This window comes from Cajanus cajan, chromosome 3, assembly GCF_000230855.2.
Source record: "Cajanus cajan strain Asha chromosome 3, NIPB_CcT2T_4, whole genome shotgun sequence".
Taxonomy (NCBI): Eukaryota; Viridiplantae; Streptophyta; class Magnoliopsida; order Fabales; family Fabaceae; genus Cajanus; species Cajanus cajan.
This window is the reverse complement of record NC_138519.1, coordinates 79,156,332-79,176,423: the sequence shown is the minus strand read 5'-3', so window position 1 is coordinate 79,176,423 and position 20,092 is coordinate 79,156,332. Positions and strand designations below refer to the sequence as shown.

Sequence of the window (20,092 nt, the reverse complement as noted above, 5' to 3'; positions counted from 1 at the left end):
TTTTATTAACTAATTAAAATATAAATATAAATTAAATAATTCATTAAACATATTTTTTTACCACTTCTAATTATATTTTTTATAAAGAAAAGAAAAAAGAAAATCAGTACAATGATTCATATATAAACTTTTAATAAATTATTTTATTGTACTCTTCATTATAAAATATTTTATTGTTACTAGTAGGAATTGTTATTTATTTATTTTTATCACTTTCTCGTTAATCTAATAATCTATTATCTAAATAATAAATTAATAGGCTACCAAAATTACAGTTTTGCCCATTACTAGTTTTAGACACGTGTTCACATTTTAGGTTTATATGTAATTTTAGATTAAAGATATTTTACATTTTTAAATGATTTTCTGATAAAATATTTGTTGATAAAAAGATATGTCAATAATCACAAAAGATCTTCCTTCTTTTAATAAAAGATCTTCCTTTTTTTAATAAAAGATTTTTTCCACTTCTTTTAATATTTGTTGCCTATGCATAATTATCATCCACCAAGATGACAACCAAGATGCTTAAACAAATTAAGATTGAGTGATAATGTTGCAAGCACTTGAACTGATTTTTAATCACATAACTTAGCATATGACAAATGCTTTTCTAACTCTGCAAAAAATTATACTTACATGACAAAATGTCAATTTATTAGACAATATTTTGTATGTACTGTATATGTATATTTGCTTCCTTCCCTTTCATCAAGAAATATGGGTGGTTATTAATTAATTTTGTTAGAAGCCATCTCAACTGTATGTAATTTTTATGATTAAAGCTAGAGATTAAGTTAGTAATTTATGATTTAACTCATCCATATTGTATTCACTCATCATATTTATAAGCATACTCACATTTAAGTATTTGACTTAATGATAGCGATCTATGCTACATTAATATCCAATTCATGGCATAGGTCAAAGGTGTTAATTAATGAAGTAATGCCAGAGATAGAATAATGCCAGAAATAGAAGAGTTTAGAGCCAGGTAAATTAATGATTTTTAAAAAATATGTTTCACTAATAATTATATAATGACCAATTCAAATTTGTGAAAAACTTATCTAAATTTTTTGAACTAATTTGTGTAGGTTTATTTCACTTCAAATCAAGTTAGTAATTGTGATTGTCCAACTAAACATAATAGCCAATAACTACTTTACATTTAAAAAATGAGCTGCTTGATTGTTAAAAAATATAACGTGTTTGATTATATTTCCTATGCAAAAAAAATTGTAACTTTTATCATTACTTAACTAACTAACATCAAGTTCAATTGTCTTCTCCATAAAAACATATTTTTATTGCTTATATCAATAATTTGGAGGTTACAAATATGATGGTGAAAATATTGTTTCTAAAATGAACCTTAATAATGTTTGTTCAGTAACTAAATTGACATGAATAACCAAAAAATGCAACTCTTAAAGCAAGATAAAGCGATATATTAATTATTATCAAAATAAACCAATAAATTTAATATTTCAAAAAATAGATTAATTTACATTCTCATAGTAGTCAAAATTAAGGCCAACTCTCTAGACTTATCTTCATGTAAGAGTTGCAACCTATAACACTATGAATTTAACCCTTTTAATATTAACTTAATTGAATCATAAGATGCATGGTATAGTAACTAATTTGTGAATAAAATTACTTTTAGGAACCTGCCACACTTACTTTTAGGAAGTATTAGGTAGTGAATAATCTTAAATGGTAAAGAAATAAGAAAATATATTAATTATTATTGAAATATACCACTAAATTTAATTTTTTTAAAATTGATTAATTTACATTCTCATCACAGTAAAAATTAAAGTCACCTCTTTAGGCTTATCTTGCTCTAAAATTTGTAACTTGCAATATTATGAATTTCACCCTTTTAAAATAACTTAATTGAATCATAAGATGCATGATATACTAATTAATTTGTGAAAACAACTATAGTCAAATGCACATGTCACACTTACTTTGAAGAACAAATTAAGTAGTGAATAATCTTTAATGGTAAATGTTCTTATCGGGAATCCGAGGTAGGGATGATCCGCTGGGTAAGACCGGTGAGCCTCCTTCACGGGTATGTTGATGCTCCAAGATGGGGGTGGTACCTGCAAAAGAGACTCCGATGCCAAAGTTAGGGTTTGTGTGAATATGAGTCTCGTATAAGTAATGCACGTACCTTGGTGTGAATTAGGGTTTTGTTGGGCCTTGGGCCCGAGATCAGTTTATGACCTAATTGGATAGCGAGCCAATGTCGCCTAGCGCGTGTCCGAGGTCACTCCGCGCTGTGATGCCGAGCTCGAGCTCGGCATAGCGGTACGGATAGTACACTAGCCCCCCGAGCTCCGAAGACCGTAGGTCGAGGAGTTAAGACCGAGCTCAACAAGGGGTCGTGACTTTTCGCGTACGCCTATTTGTCATGACGCCATGTGTCATAACCGTCACCTCGTTCCCATAACGCGTGGGCGGCGCGGTGACAAGATTGTATTTTTATTTGTTTGATGACGTGGCCTCTTTGGGCCGATGTGGTGTTCCGATGTCCATGTTTCATGGTCGGGCTGAGGAGCTCGGCAATAATGAGCTTACTGCTTGGTTAGGCTGATAAACCTTTGACCGAGTCAGCAGATTGGTGAGGGACAAGTCGGCAACTCGGCTGACCAGTACACTTGTCCCCCAAGCACCGAGTGATGTAAGAGCAAAGGGGCTTCTGAGGAGTTCCCAAATTTTTTGTTTGAAGGTTCAAATTCGACCTTGTTAAGTAGATGTGATCTCAAGGTTCGGACTCGATATCAAGGTTCGAACTCGACCTTGGTTAAGAAAATGTGATCTCAAGGTTCGGACTCGACCTTGGTTAAGAAAATGTGATCTCAAGGTTTGGACTCGGCCTTGGTATATCAAGGTTCGAACTCGACCAAGGTTCGAACTCGACCTTGGTTAAGAAAATGTGATATCAAAGTTCGAACTCGACCTTGGCATATCAAGGTTCGAACTCGACCTTGGTTAAGAAAATGTGATCTCAAGGTTCGGAATCGACCTTGGCATATCAAGGTTTGGACTCGACCTTGGTTAAGAAAATGTGACCTCAAGGTTCGGACTCGACCTTGGCATATCAAGGTTTGAACTCGACCTTGGTTAAGAAAATGTGATCTCAAGGTTCGGACTCGACCTTGGCATATCAAGGTTCGAACTCGACCTTGGTTAAGAAAATGTGATCTCAAGGTTCGGACTCGACCTTGGCATATCAAGGTTCGAACTTGACCTTGGTTAAGAAAATGTGACCTCAAGGTTCGGACTCGACCTTAACATCAAGGTTCAAACTCGACCTTCGTTAAGAAAATGTGATCTCAAGGTTCGGCCTCGACCTTAACATTAAGGTTCAAACTCGACCTTGGCAAGTCGTCATGGTTAATGTGCCAACACCGAAAATGTATGGGAATGGAGTTGCTTTGTTGATTTATTTCTGAGGTGTGCCTCATTAAAACCTTCCTTGGCCAAAAACCCTTTTCTTTAGTGGGAAAAAAGGATGAGGAGGAAAAAAGAGTACATCACCTGAATTTACAAGTTAAGAGAAATAAAATTTGAGGTGGGTGGAATTCCAAGTTCCAAATTTTCCTTTGGAGGGGTCTGTTCTTGCTTCTCCCCGTAATCGCCAAACAAGGTCGCCAACTTTAAATGTTCGTGGCCTGACCTTGGTCTTGCTTTCCTTGTGGTTTGTCGCGAATTGCCTTGCGGAACTCGGCATGCTCCTCCATCTGGATGTACCCAACAGCGCGAGCTCGGAGCTCGTCCATGTCGGGAGGAGGTCGTCGGCAAAGGCTATCGACGAAAGGTCCTGGCTTCAACGCCATGAGCATGGAGTGCAGTGCGACCTCGGGATTCAGATTTCGGATCTTTACCGAGGTGGCGGCGAATCTTCCATGAACGTTCGGAGTGGCTCGTCGTCACTTTGTTTGAGATTGACCAGGGCAGCTGATGTTATGTGATGAGGTCGGCTCGTCGCATACTGTGCTGTGAACCGTCTGACCAGGGTGTCGAAACTGTCAATTGACTCGACAGGTAGTTGGGTGTACCAGTTGAGCGCGACCCCTTTGAGCGAGGTCGAAAAAACCCTGCACAGGATAACATTCTCATTAGTGTAAAGATTTACCTGTGTGGTATACAGATCGATGTGCTCGTCCGGATCTGTGGTGCCGTCGTAACGGTCGATATGGAGAGGCTTCCACCCAAAAGAGAGAGGTGTTTCCATGATGTCGTCCACAAAAGGATGACGGCGGAAGGTCGCTTGATTTCCCGTGACGTGGGCAGGAGCGTTGCTTACGTCATGTGCCGACCTGTTGGTCGGTATGTGAGACCGATGTGTGGCAGGCCTGGGGGTTGGTTCCCTAGCCGCTGTTGGCGGTTGAGAAATCGAGTGCCCTTCCTCCTCATGCAGGTTGCTTTGTTGAGGGGGTTGATCAGAGGGACGCCGAGGGAGTTGAGTGCGAATACGCTCGTTCTCGGCGCGTAGCACCGCTAGGTCAACCTCATTAGCGGTACGCATCGCGGCTAGGTCAGTTTCGTGCTTGGCACGCATACTTTGTAGATCTGCGGCGTGTTGCTGCCGCATCTGCTCGACCTGCTCGATCAGTCGTCTCAATGCTGCTTCGTTATCCATGTTAGTGGTGTGATCTAGGCCGTCTGTTGCGCGTCTGCTATGGCTTCTGGTGAAAACCATAAGCGTGGCCGATAAGAGCTGTCTTGATCGGCCCCACGGTGGGCGCCAAATGTTCTTACCGGGATAAAAGAGAAGTGCTTGACTACATAGTATTTAATTCTTCATGTTCCTTTTCTACATGCTTGTGGGCATCACCATATACAGATGTAGCCTTAACCAATATGCTATCACTGTTGTTCTCTGCTCTATCTTGAAACATGTGTTATCAAAAGATGGTAAAAATGACTGATGTGATGTGAAACCTTCTACCAAAGATCAAAAAGACCCTACAACTTCTTCCCTAACTTTACTTCCTCCATTACATTTTTTATTAGCAAATTAAAATGTAGTTTTTACCTATTCAAGAGACATGCATTAATCTTCATCTATTTCCAGCTCCATTAATTTTCATCTCCATTAATCGGATCCTTTTGTATTTACTTGCAGCTCGACTTTCATATTAATCTTAAATGACAACATTAGCAAACTATTTATGCGTGTTTGCAAGCTGAGTGACAGGTTTATTTAAAGACCCCAAAACTTCATCTTCCCTAACTTTACTTCCTCCAATACATTTTTTTATTAGCTAATCAAAATGTAGTTATTACCTGTTCAAGAGACATGCATTAATCTTCATCGCTTTCAACTGCATTAATCTTCATCTCCATTAATTGGTTTCTTTTGCGTTTATTTGCAACTCGAATTTCATATTAATATTGAATGACAATATTAACAACTATTTATGTGTGTTTGCAAGCTCAGTGACATGTTTATTTAAAGTTACCACTCCATCTGAGTCACTACTAGAGGCATTGATGTTCGGTAAGTTTCAACTCATCCCTTAGCAATATATATACCTATCATTATAAGATACTTAGCTTTATAAATAGAAGTCCAAGCAAGAAATCATGCAGCAAGAAATCATACTCAATGCTACTTTAACTTCATATTTCAATGTTATAGTACCATATTGTCAAATTTTAAGACATTGTTTTGTTTAAATTTCTCATAGGCATGGTTTCTATTAGTATCATTGATCATATATTCATAATTACTAAATGTTGTTGATAGAAGAGTGTTGATTGGCATTGACACTGTTTTAGTGATTTTTCTAGCTTATGAAAACATGTCTATTATAAATAATAGAATAATTTCCCAATTGATCCACCAACATCATTATAAAGCAGAGTAGTAAATATTAGTTTGTATGAGTTGGAGGAAATCTAGCAGATCTCTACCTTCATAAGTAGAAATCATGCAACAATATATCATATGACAAGAAATCATAATTTAAGATACTTAATTATATAAATAAAAGTCTGAGTGACAAATTATGTAATAATATATCATACTTAATGTTATATTACCATATTGTCAAATATTATGGCATTATTTTATGTTAGAATCTCTCATAGGCATGGAAATGGACAATGAACAAAATTTAACTAAAGAAGTTGCTGCTAAAGCACGTTTGAAAAGAAAAAATGTGCTACGCGAAAAGATTGCAAATATATCAATTAGAGGAGTTGAAACTAAACAATTGTGTTCTCAACAAAGATCAAGAGACAATACTCCACTTTTTGAGATTAATTTCAACGTACTAAATTGGGAGAACGAACAAATTTGTCACTCGAATAACATCTACACACAGCCAAGTGCACACCAAATTCTACTAAAAAATAGAAGAAATACAACTCATGTTCATTTCTAGGGTGAAAATCTATTGAAAAAGCTTGTTGAGGTCAATCATAACTTATCAAATCTAGAAGGAATTAACTCTGGGCCAAGCTTAACCATCACAACATCTACATCAAATCTTAGATTTTCACCAAGTCAATGAATATGTATTGTTTATAATTATAGGTATTTCTTTCACTGTACAATCCAACATTTTAAATACTTAGTGTGATGAATAGTAGTTTCAACTTAATTGACTATTTTTTGTTGATATTGTTGTAGAGGATGAAAAAAAATACCTTAGCTATGATTCTATTGAGAATTCAAAGTTAACTGAAAGCCAAACTTTTGATGTACTCACACCTGAGTTTTTAAATTCTGTTAGAACATTAGGTCTTCCAAATCATAAAATTAAATTGCTGATTATTGGAACACCTGTGATGATTTTAAAGAATTTAGATCAATTTGAAGAATTGTGTAATGGTACCCGCATGATTATTACAAGACTAGTTAATCATGTCATTGGAGCAAAGATAATATCTGAAAATTCAAACAGAAATGAGATTTATATAACACATATGTCTATGTCTCCATCACAATCTCCATGGCGTTTTAAGTTGATTAGGAGACAATTTTCAATCATTGTTTCCTATGCAATGACAATTAATAAGTCCCAAAGTCAATCGTTAGCAAATTGTTGGATTATACTTACCTAGGCCAGTGTTTAGTCATGGACAATTATATGTTGCAATCTAGAGTTCAAAGCAAACAGAGGCTTCATAACAAAGAAAATAAACTATTGATGTCTACTACTGATGTTGTTTTTAAGGAGGTCTTTTAAAACTTTTAAAAGTGTTGCAAAACCTTTAATAGGTAAGAAATCATATACATGTATAACTTTTCAATTGTAGTTATTCTTTTAAAATTTCTATACATAGATACATTTTAATTTTTTTGATATTTAAATACTCAAAATATACGTTGCATGGTAGAATATAGGTTCAATTGTAAAACTTAATTACACAAATTACAATTTGTGAATGCAGGAGCATTAATTTGATGTCATATGTACAAATATTGCTATATGATACTTTTGCATCTTTAATACTATGCTTCTAGGTCTTATACCAGATTAGATACAATGGAACCAAACATTGTGAGTACCAAATTTATATAAGTTTTTAATCATATCAAACTTTATCACCTCAAACCTATAATTACTATTTTTTTTTAACTTTTTGTACAGTTGCTACATTGATGGAAGATAGACAACAATTTTCACATGTAGTTAATTGAAGAATACATGCATATTTCTTACATGCAGAGATATACAACACTTTTATGACTCATTAGTTGTATTCTTCAATTAAATGCTTTTGATTACATTTATACCACTTTGGAACTTATTAGTTGTATTTCATAAAGACATCAACAAATGAGAATGTTAAAAGTATTTTCATGAAAAATTGTTATCTAATCATATAATATAAAATGTTTTATATCTTTTTATTTTGATGTGAACTATATTGTTAATTAAATTCTTCTATCTATGTCCCTATTTTCATGATTATCCTTGTTTTTATACTAATTTTTAAAATTTTTATTAACTTTTAATTCTTACTAAAAAAATATAATAATACGAACCAACTCAACCTGTGCGAACGCATGAGTAATTAACTAGTAAAAGTTATATAATCATGTAATTTTCATAAAATATATATTTTATAATTACTTAAAATTTATTAATTATAAAATTTCATGCATCGTTAATTTCTTATTATGATTTTTAGCTTCTAAATTTAATAAATTATTTAAGCAAAATAATGCTATAAATATATATATTATTTTTTCGTTTACTTATATTCATTTTTAATTGTTAATTTAACTTTTTTTTTTAAATTATTATGATAAACTATGAAAATTATATTTTATACTTTGATTTACTGTGATTTTACGTATAGTTTAATCATATGTAAATTTTTGATTTGTTATTTCAAACTAAACATGATATTTTTTTATGTTAGATTATGACATAGTTACATCTAGAAAGAAGAAGAAACTCAATTTTCTGTAAATGATATTTTTGTAAAAAAATATTTATATAGTCAAGAAAGTAATATTGTAATTAAACATAAGGGTTTTCATTTCTTAAGAAACCTATATAAATATTTTTAAGAATCTTTATAAGTAATTAAACGAATTTTAGTCATTTCTAACAATCATAATTCCTAAGGATTATAATTCTCAAGAATCACGATTTTCAAATATAAAAAAAAAATTCCTATCAAAACACTTCTTTAGAGAAATATTAGATTTCAACATTGTTTGTATAAATAATTAACTTTTTTTTTTCTTTTAAACATGTTTACAAGGGTTCAATTGTCCTGTGTGCAAAAAAAAAAAAATTGAGTCTATTATTACGTTACCATGTGTGAATCAATGCAAAATAAACATTTACCTATTTTTAATATTTAGTGATAGTTTTTGTTTACTATTATAAGTCAATTTTCTCAGTGAATGTTATTTATTTAATAAATTAATTTAAAAAATTAAAAATAAATGTTTCAGATTTGTTAATTAATAATAATTAAAAGTTTTAAAATAGTTTCAAATAACTCTTACCCATAATAAAGTTTTTTCCCATCTTAAAGAATAAGCAAAAATCTATTAGTTTTAAAAACTGAAAACTAAAGAATGACAGCTAATGATGCATTAATTCATGCATACTTTATATATATATATATTAATAAGAATCATCGAACTTAAAATTTTTCACTACTAAGTCGACTATAGTAGTTTTCATGAAATAATGTAAAAATTTTATGAAAAATGTACATGTGTAAAATTTGAAACATATAATTTGAAAGTCTTGTATAAATTATATATATATTTTTAAAAATAATAGATAAAAGATAATATTTCCATGACTATCAAATAAAAATTTAATAATAAATCGAAAATCCTTAAACTAAACACTATTATGTATAATATCCTATTAAACTTATAATCTTACATATTTTAGCTCACAACATTAATACTCCTTAATCAATCCAGAATGATATAAGGTAACAAGGATAAGATTGTTTTTCCTCACTGCAATTGCCTGAGTCAGACTGAAGGTGAATACTTAGAGATACATGCACTTTCAGTACTCCTTAATACTATATAAGCCCCACTCTTGTTCCTCCTCCCTCATCCCTCCAATTAACATATCCTCATTTTAGTGGTGTGGTATTACTATCTCTCTCACAACCCATTTTTTTATTTCTTTCTAAGATGCAATCCTATCCCCCCTCTCTTACTCCATCTAACTTCCTTCCTCATCTCTTCTAATCCTTTAACTAATATTTTTTTCTCTATCCTTTGAGGCAATTTTGTCACCCTCCCCCTTATGTGTGTGTATATACATCTCTCGATTTTTCCTAATTCACTAGTCACAAAACTCCATTGTTGATTAAGGATCTCATATACATGTAATTTAGTTGAATTTTGCTTGTGGTTATTACTTGAAAGCAAATCAGTAAAGATTGCAATAAGATTTCCCTATAATAATAATCTATGTTTACTCTGATCAACATGTACTTTTTATTTGTTTGTTTGATTCTGCATTTTTTTTATTATATAAAAATGGTGTAATTAATTAAGCATTATTTGCATGTATTGAAGGAAGGATCGATCGAAGCTCTCAAAGCAAGCAGGTACATCTAGTTCCTAGACCAGTTTTTTTTTGGATTTTGCATTGTTAATTGTAGCCATGCATCACGGCTTAAGATTCGTTGAAGAAGATGAAAACACGATCTCCCGTGGAAGCATCACTGTACTTTTTAGCTACCAAGTGAGTATACTGAGCTTGCTGGAGTATGAAAGCACACAGAGAGAGAGAACACTGAGCGTAGGGCCCTTTACACTGAAGATGATTATGCAGATCAACTGTCCCATTCTTGCTCATATTTGCTGCGTCGAAAAGTTCAAATGGCCTCTCACAAAGGACACTGTTGTTCTCCGAGTCACCACTCGCACCTTTGTCATTGCCCTACCTGGCCTCTTGTACGCCCTTCAACTCCCTGGCCATTGCAGTCGAGAACGCCTCAGAATCCTTTCAAGTGTGTTCAACAAATATGGCCATTACAAGGATCTTAGACAAAGAAAGCTAGGTACATATATCTCTTTTCTATTTTATTAATTAATTACAACCCACTACATACGTCTTTATTTTTTGTTTTCTCAATATTACCTAAGTACAAATAACTTGTACTAATTTAATTTATTCTTTTTTATATTTATAATTTTTTAAGCAATTGGATTATTTATATATGAAGTATTCATTGGTCTGTCTATAAATAATTAATCTTTATTAGAAAATTTGATTAATTACCTCTAAGTTTAATTATAAAGTATTATTTATGTTTAACTTAAGTTAAATTATAAAACTAAAAATTGCTCAAGTAAAAAATTATAAACGCATAAATTTTCTCTTTTGTACTCGTCTTTATGGAATGGAATGATTTTGTTTTAGTAAATTGTTTGTGTAATTAGTGTTATGTTAGATTGAATTATTTATTGTGAAATATTTTATGTAGTTGCTAATCCATTGTGGGTTAACAATTAGAATGTTCTAGAAATGTTCCGCAAATTGTTATCATTTTGAGTAATAGGTATTTAGATTGTTTTTATTTTAATTTATGTAAATAGAACTGTAGTTTTATAAAAACCTACATGATTAATCTTTTTTGTGACTTTGAAAATTGACAGAAAAATTTATTGTTGAAACTGTAAAGTCAAATTCCAACAAAGTCACATCCTAAATTGATACATACATCATATTATTTGAATTTAATTGTGGATGATTAATATTATTGATAGAAATTTTAGATGGAATTAATCACTTGCATCTTTGTGTAATTCATCAAATAATATTTATTTTATATTTCTATTATGTCATATTAGGTACTATGAAACTGAGAGTAGAAATATGATATTAATGTATTGTGATTTTTTTAGCAGCAAAAAGAAGTTTATGCAGTAAAAGAATGAGTTTAACATGCAAGTTATATAACATTATGATAGAGATGATATGTGAAAACTGGATTATAAAATAAGGAAAAATGAATCTCAACTAATAAAATAGAAAAAAAAAATTAAAAAATCAGTGTTATTTTGACATACTTCAAGAGATGTGATAGCAGTTTCTCCTTAATTATTTACACATTTTACCTAAATCTTACTATTTTGTTGTCTTAATTATATTTCATATGAATTTGTAAGTAAAATTTATTTCTATATATCGTTGGACACATTAATTATTTGAATGATTTTGATTATTATATGAAGGTGGGTATCGGATGCAATACAATGAACCGGGAATGTTGAAAAGGTTACGACCTCATTTTGAACCCTTGGCACATGAAGCCCTAATGGAGATAGGGAATATCCCAGGAATTTCCCGTTTCTGCATGGAGGACCAGAATTCAAGCTTCCTAAGGGCGTGCCGCATGTCGGTGACGACGAAGATGATAATGGAGAGTATGCGTGTGAAGACAATGACAGATAGCCTTGTCAACATTAGAGGCATGAGCCCACCTGATCTCCCGCACCAGGGCAGAGCCTACGCGCTGGCCAGTACCTTCACTCGCCTCGTTGACGCCGCTGAGTACAGTACTCTCATTTTCAGTGCCCTTGGTGACCAGGTGCAAGACATTGAGTCTCCTCTTCGCTATGCTTCTGTTGATGCTGCCTTCCAAAATTGGAACTTGAGTGAGATGGGTCTTCTGTGTTTTATCTCTCGCTTGGGACCCGACGTTGAGAAGGAAGAGAAAGAAGTCATTGCTAATGAAGAGTTGTGGAATTCCGTGGCTGGAGATCAGGAAGAGGAAGAAGATGAAGATGATGACAACGATAACAATGAGGACAATAATAATGATGATGGAGGATGAGGATGAGAACGAAGATGAGATACACCGTTGAGACAAGCGCATGCATGGGAACGACTGTCCAACCATAGACTGTGTTGAGTTAGGGAGTGTGAGGGGATTCATCATCATCATCATCCATGTTGGAGGTTAAGGTTTAATAAGTTTCACATGAGTGTCTTTGATTTGTTGGTGACTTTTATACGAATCTATCTTGTTCATGTTCGTAACAGCTTTGTTATCATTAGCAATAAAACAAAGAGTAGTAGTGAATTTCGACAGAGTTTTTCCAAACATCTAACCACCACTCCATCTTTTTCTCTTTCCCTTTTTTCTTATTATATTTTATCACTTATTGCAACAATATATTTTTTTCTCTTTTATCTTTCTCTCACCAGGTGTCAAATGACATTTTTTAGGTGTCCAAATGTTACTTTCTTAAAAAAATCTATTTATAATCAAGTTTAATAAATTTTACTAGATACATATATGTTGGGATTCAAACAAGTCTCACATCGATAAAATAATACAACAAATAACAACTTATATAATACAAACATACTTCAATAATTGAAAGGCCTTTTGGGTGATGACTAAAAGCAAAACCGTGAGGGCTAAGGCCTAAAGCAGACAATATCTCATCATTGTGGAGTATGTTTGTGTAATAACCTTATAAAAATAACTCATAAAATATTCTCTCAAACAAATATCATAAAATAATTCCATCATTGGCATCAGAGCCGCAGGTTCATAAAATATAATGTGCCATATAAGGACAGATTCCGCTGCATAAAAGGTTAGGTCCCTTGTTTGAGAGGAGGATTGTTGGGATTCAAACAAGTCCCACATCCATAAAATAATACAACAAATAACAATTTATATAATACAAACATACTTCAATGATTGAGAGGCCTTTTGGGTGATGACCAAAAGCAAAACCGTGAGGGCTAAGGCCCAAAGCGGACAATATCTCATCATTGTGGAGTATATTTGTGTAATAACCTTATAAAAATAACTCATAAAATATCCTCTCAAACAAATATCATAAAATAACTCCATCAATATATATATAATATTCTTTGATTTTATTTTGTCTCTATTTATGAAGAGTTTTTTTTTTTATAGGCAAAGCAAACATATAATAAATGAGAGTAACAAGGATATCTAAATCCATATAAAAAATTTATACTTATAACATTGCTTTCAAATAAAGCATGGGTTTAGCGGATCATTTAAACAAAAAAAAAAAACCTTTATGTTATTTTTTTTATAATATATATTCAGAAAGAAGTATAAGGAGTACCCGAACTCACATATAAGAATACAATATGTTTGTACTTACTGCAAAACTTTCAAGCAATGTATAGAATTCATACACCATTCAAATAAAGAAATAGATTTTTTTCCTTTGACAGATAACCGGCCACAACCAACATCTAAATTTTATAAGATCAACTGTATGTCGGGTATTCTATTTCTATGTAAGCAAATAGACCATAAACAAACCACAAAACCTATCATACTTTCGTATATCTTTTACGTTGATTGTTAGTCATTTACACTATACAAATACGATTAACAACTAGAAAGTTAAATAAGTGGTATCTTTTTTTCGGTGGAGGAGATTTTTATCGGTGGAGGAGATTTCTGCTTAATTATTGGTCTGTAAGTTTACAATAAATATTGGATGAATAATGAATTTGACTTGTCAAAAAGAAAAAGTTAAATACTCATTAAGCAAATCTATATACAGTGATTTTTTATTATTATTTAAGTAAGGATTTAAAGAGAAAATTTAGAAGGGAAAAAAAGTTAATTGAGATGCATCACTTCAAAATTTATCAAAAGATATACAGATTAATTCTACGGTGTAGCTTGCGAATGGTTACAAATTAAATGGAGTGAAGAGAAAATTAAAATCCATAATAGCATTGAATTTTGGCACAGCATATGATAGGGATGAATGCGGAACTTCTACCCAAAATTTGTGGAGCTTAAATTATAAAATTTAATCGAGAACCCTAATAGTTAATATCATATTATATGTAAGATGCTAATTACCAAAATTTTGGTACATAAACTTAAAGTTGATAAAAATTAAACAAAAAATCATCCACATAACTATCACAATATCAAAATAGATAAAATCTATAATCATTTACCTGAGAATGCATGTAAACTGTCTTAATCCAATAAATTTTATGGGGCATAAACATAATTATAAGTAATATATATTTAAATTACTTAACAATTTGAGCTTATCAAGGTGGAAAAAGTTACGGACATGACCATGGACCAGCAAGGTTGCCCTTTCAAAGCCGGAAAATGAGAACTAAAACACTAAAAAAACAAAAAATTATTATGTAATAATACACATCTTATATTAACATATCATTTGTTATTAAATTATTTTTATCTACACTATAAATAATAATAATATATGTTGGTATATTATTAAAAATATATAGTTATAAGTTATAATAATATATACAATATATTGTTAAATTTTATTCAAAAACAACACTTAAATTGTGTGTAACTATATGTTAAAAAAATTTATGCATATATTGCATTTATAGCGATAATTTTTGTACGTATGTCACTATATGAAATATTTCTTGTAATGAAATATTGTATAAAAAAATAACAATTTCCTTAATTATGTGGTGACACATATCTTATAGTGACATATCATTTGTTATTAAAATTATTTTTACCTACATTGTAGATAACAATATATGTTGGTATATATTATTAAAAAATTTAGTTATAAGTTATAGTGACATATATAATATGTTGTTAAATATCATTCAAAATCAATATTTAAATTGTATGTAGCTATATGTCAAATAAATTTATGTATATATTACATTTATAGTAAAAAAATTTGTATGATATTATATGAAACATTTCTTGTAGTGAAATATTGCATAAAAAACAACAATTTTTCTTAATTAATGCATAAATTAGTTGATTTTAAATATATTTAAAAACAAAGCACTAAATATGTTGTTAGTTTTGAGTGAAATTAAACTCAATTCTCTTAAGTAAAATTTTGGATTAAAGTCTTATGGATGAAAAAAAAAAACGTAATTGAAATGGAACTAATTAAAGGTGTGATCAATCCGATTCTCTAGCGAAAATTATAATGACTGATAAAATAAAATAGATATTTTGTACTAATAATATGATTAAAAAAATAAAAATATTTAAATGCAAAGCCTATATTTGGTAGATGTGAGTAGGATGTTCATCGAATCAAATTAATTTGACAAACTCAACCATCTGAACTGAATCAAATAAATTGATTCGAATTTTTTTGTTTGGGTCTAACCCAAACCAACTTAATTAAATCTGATATTGATTAGTTCGGATATCATATTTACACATTTAAAATTTTAACCAACTTGAACCAAATCAAATAATTTATATATATTTTTATTTTTTATTTGGTTAATAATTAATATGCATATATCATTTTAATTATTTTGAAGACATTTTGTGTTACAATATGTAGATTTGTTCATTCCTTTTTTCAAATACTTAAAGAAACAATAATAATTATATTATAATATATTGAATGTCATTTTTACACATTGTAATACATTTGAAATCTTTAAGAAAATTAAAAAAAACTACAATGCAATCAATTTAGTTAATTTTTGACAATATATTAATTTAATTAATGTTAAAAAATCTATTTATTTTGAGAAAATGATTTTTTTTAAAAAAATTCATTGAATATTTGATAATCCGAATTGAATCAACTCAATCAATATCAAACTTGTTCGGTTTAAATTAAACAATTTTTTTTAAAAAGTTTAATTCAATCTAAATTAATTAAATTTAATTAATTTAGATGAGATTCTCATCTAAATACCAACCAACTTAACCCATAAACATTTCTAGATGGGGCAAATAAGTGGAAGACTACATGTAAAGACGAAGGAGGAGCATCCTTGTATTCCAATCTAATAAAATATTTGTTCTATAAAAAGATAATATGGACGTATTATGTAATAAATAAATAAGATACGAAAATTCATATTTAATTTGTTAAATGTACGTGTTGGTTTTTACTTGACATTTATTGTTTGCTGACAACTAGAATGAGTTTAAATAAGAAGAATTTTATGTGCAGGGGATAAATTATGTTTTATGCAATTTGGACTACGAGGATATTTGTTCTCATACTTAGAATCCTATTATAAGGCATGATAAACACTTTGTATGCAAAGATTAATTTTGAATTAAGTAGTCCTTTATTGCTCACTACCTTCACCATGGAGGCTCAGATATTATGGCTTAAGGGAAATAATTTTATTTTACAACATATGCAGAATAAACACAAACAGAGACAACGATTTAATCAGAATCGACAATGTCTCTCTTTAAAAGTAGAACGACTATATTTTTATTATTGAAATGTAAATGTGGTTACATCAGTCATCTACACTTCTAATTAGAGATAAATGTAGGTCAAGAGTCCTGGAACTTGCAGCTTAACGTGACCTATTTATTAAAAAAGTTAAAAAAATTAATTTTTTTTAACTAAAGAGACAAATTTTTAAACTTTTAAAAAAGTATTGTAAATATGATATGTTGACCTATTTACCATATAATGTAATTTTGTATTTCTATTATATTTGTATTATATTAATTTATAATTAATATTTATATTTAATTAATATACATAATTGAGGAAGTTTTGATTTAGTTATATGTACAATTTTTCCTTTATTTTTTATCTTTCTAAAATTTGTAAATATTAATTTTTGTCTTTATAAAATATTTTTAATTATTGTAAAATGAGTAAATATTGATTTTGATCCTTGTAAACATATTTTTATTTGATTTTCATCCTTCTAAAATTTAAAATTACTAGTTTTGATCCCTTACAATGATTATAAGTTATATAAATAACATTTATTTTAAAAACCTATTAAAAAAAAATTAGAATTGCCATACATTAATATGATATCATTAACAGTTATAACACCTGAAATGATTACTTAATCTTTTAGTGAACAAATAAATAGTTAAAAATGATTATAAATAAAGACTAAAAACAATATTCTAAATTCTAGAGGGAAGAAAAATATTTTTTTTACGAAAACTAAAATCAAAATTTACTGATTTTATAAAGACTAAAAATATGTTTTTCTTTTGTTATTTTTTAACCTCCGACCATAGAATATAGTCATGCACAATAGCTCCTTATACGCTATAGGTTCTTATTATAGACAATAATGTAAAATATATGTATTCATTTACTTCTTTTTGTGGTGCATGGATGAATATTATTTGTGCGTTAGCTATTTCCATCTTCATTAATAAATTTAATTGCTTATGAGAAACAAATCAACAAATAAATAAGAAAATAGATATGTAAATTAGATTTGGAAATTGGAATACATGCACAAGCTTTTATTATGATCATAAATACAAAGCGCCCTTTTGACATAACAATACATTCAATTTTGAGACATGTTACAAACTGCTAAAAGCCCACACCATTAGAACATTCTTTTATCAGTTCTATATAACAACTAAACAAGCTTTTCTTTTTTTCAGTGACCTACTCAAACAAAACATTTAAAACTTAATCACACAAGACGTACATGTAGAGGAAAAAAAACACAAGGGTAATGGTGGGGCATGTGAAAAACCATAGTTTTGGGGAGTTATTATCAACTATTTGGCCCTAAAGACATTATCGTGTGTGACTCCTTGTTCACTACCTGGATGCACCTTGTTCTTTCCCACACTAGAACTTGCCACCTTTCTCTCTTCAGCACTCACTTCACCTCCTCGTACTCTTTCCTCTTCCATTCTCTTCATCTTCTCCTTCTGCCTCTTCTCCATAACATAAATTTCAGCTGAACGTGCCCCAATGGAAGACATGTTATTATATTGTCTGCAAAAACAACAAACTAAAGGGTGGACTAGTTATTAGACTTGGATACTAAGAAATGCCTTTGTGAATGTGTGAAACTAGCGTTGCCAAAGATGGAATTTATAGGAGTTGAAATGGGATGTGAGAGCATGTGGAATAAGCAGTCACGTTCAATATTTCTCTAATGCCCTTGTGGTTATTGTGGCTTTGCTTTACAACCAACCATAATGAGCATATTAATTATCTTAATTGCACACAGACACTTAAAAAATAATAGAATGCCACGTTGTCATCATCATACTTTGCATGGAAATTTAAGTTTTGGTCCGCGCACCATCTTTATGTCTCCTAAACTTCTAAATACTATAAGAGGTAGACAATCCCAAGGTTCCAACTGCAACAATTTGTATTAGTATATTGTCGAAAATACAGTTCGTGGTGTGGAGCACACAGGAAGTGCATTAAATATAAAATGACATAAGTGGGCTTCTTAGTTTAAATTGAGTGTGCCATCACAACATTAACCACTATTGTTGCAAAGATGACAAGCCATCAGCTTGAGATGATAATATATTTAGTGGGAATGGGACCTAATACCTATATTGCTTGCCGCTAACTGCTCAGTAAGTTACCCTCCAAAATAATTGACCTATAATATTGCAATAAAGCCCATAAATAAGATTCAAGTATTTCATGTGCTGATTAATGGACCTAATAGTAGAGTTAAAATCAACCTGGTTAGAGGTGAAATTGAGGTAAATATACTAAGAAATAAGTTCGATCCTGATTGCTGTTCAAGTAAGTGCAATAGAATTTAAGTTTGATCTTTATTATTTCTTAAGTAAATGTAATAAAATTTAGGTATTATCTTTGTTATTGTTGTTGTAATTTTTTTTTTATTGCTTAAAAAATTGTACGTATTACTATTCACCTAATTATAACGGGTTTAGTGAATATATAAATTGTCATCATACAGCTACGTAAATAAGATAATGTGGAACTTTTTAAGTGTTGGATTACATCGAATGTCAAGCAATAATAGCCTTATTATAGACAGACAACTTTTGTTTATTTCTGATATTAGTTCATACACGGACACTTTAATTAATGACCACTAATCGTGGAAACTGCTAATGCAGCTTTTGTATTAGCGATTGAAGTAGGATTTTAATATTATACACACAACATCAACTAAGCTTTTAGAATTATATTATTAAATTTATATCTTAAAAGCATATAAGCCATTACCTGATAGATAGGCTATCATGAAACCAGAAGTGTTGCATAGTGGAATTAAGCGGAAAATCCTGTTTTCACCAATCCTTGCAATCGCGAAACGATGCGTTAAAATAAGAGCTTATCTTTCAATCAAACACTTAGATTGCATGGTATTCGTCATCGTTCTAATTTAAGTAATTATTTTTCTTCAGTGACTATTAAATAAATTTTATTATATAATATAATATAATTCATGCTCTCCATCAGGTCAACTTAGCAAAGATAACGTTGGATAATAATAATATATGTTAGTGTACTATTTTTTTTTATATCTATGTATAAAATAAAACTCTTACTAAAATAGTTTACAACAATTCATATACTTTGTTTAATTAACTAAAGTTAAATTCTCTTGATAGTATATTATCTACTTAAAGACTAAAGAGTAATACTATATTAATAACATGTTTTCAAATACATTTTACAGAAGAAAATAAAATAGGACAACATAGTTTTGCTAATTAGCGTTAAACAATATGAAACTCGTCAAGTTAACTCATGTAATCCGTCAACATGATGGGTCGAGGCAAGTTAATTTACTCAATGAGTTCCAATTTATATATAAGCATATCATTTAGGATTTTTAAGGACTAATTTATATTAGACTTACATGTTAATGGATTAATTTGTATT

At 30.4% G+C, this 20,092-nt stretch overlaps 1 protein-coding gene across 1 annotated transcript; it reads left to right on the top strand.

Annotated features, from left to right (window-relative positions):
- Positions 1-9,563: 9,563 nt before the first annotated feature.
- LOC109802859 (uncharacterized) lies at positions 9,564-12,309 on the top strand. Its single transcript, XM_020364267.2, has 3 exons — positions 9,564-9,607; positions 10,043-10,530; positions 11,708-12,309. Exons 2-3 carry the CDS (start codon positions 10,131-10,133, stop codon positions 12,307-12,309), a joined length of 1,002 nt encoding a protein of 333 aa, XP_020219856.2. The 5' UTR covers positions 9,564-9,607; positions 10,043-10,130.
- The last annotated feature ends 7,783 nt before the right edge of the window (positions 12,310-20,092 follow it).

Excerpts from the sequence above, each read along its gene's own strand:
- LOC109802859 (XM_020364267.2), top strand. The coding sequence starts at position 10,131 with ATGCATCACGGCTTAAGATTCGTTGAAGAAGATGAAAACACGATCTCC. Across the intron at positions 10,531-11,707 it reads TCTTAGACAAAGAAAGCTAG|GTGGGTATCGGATGCAATAC; the intron begins GTACATATATCT and ends TATTATATGAAG.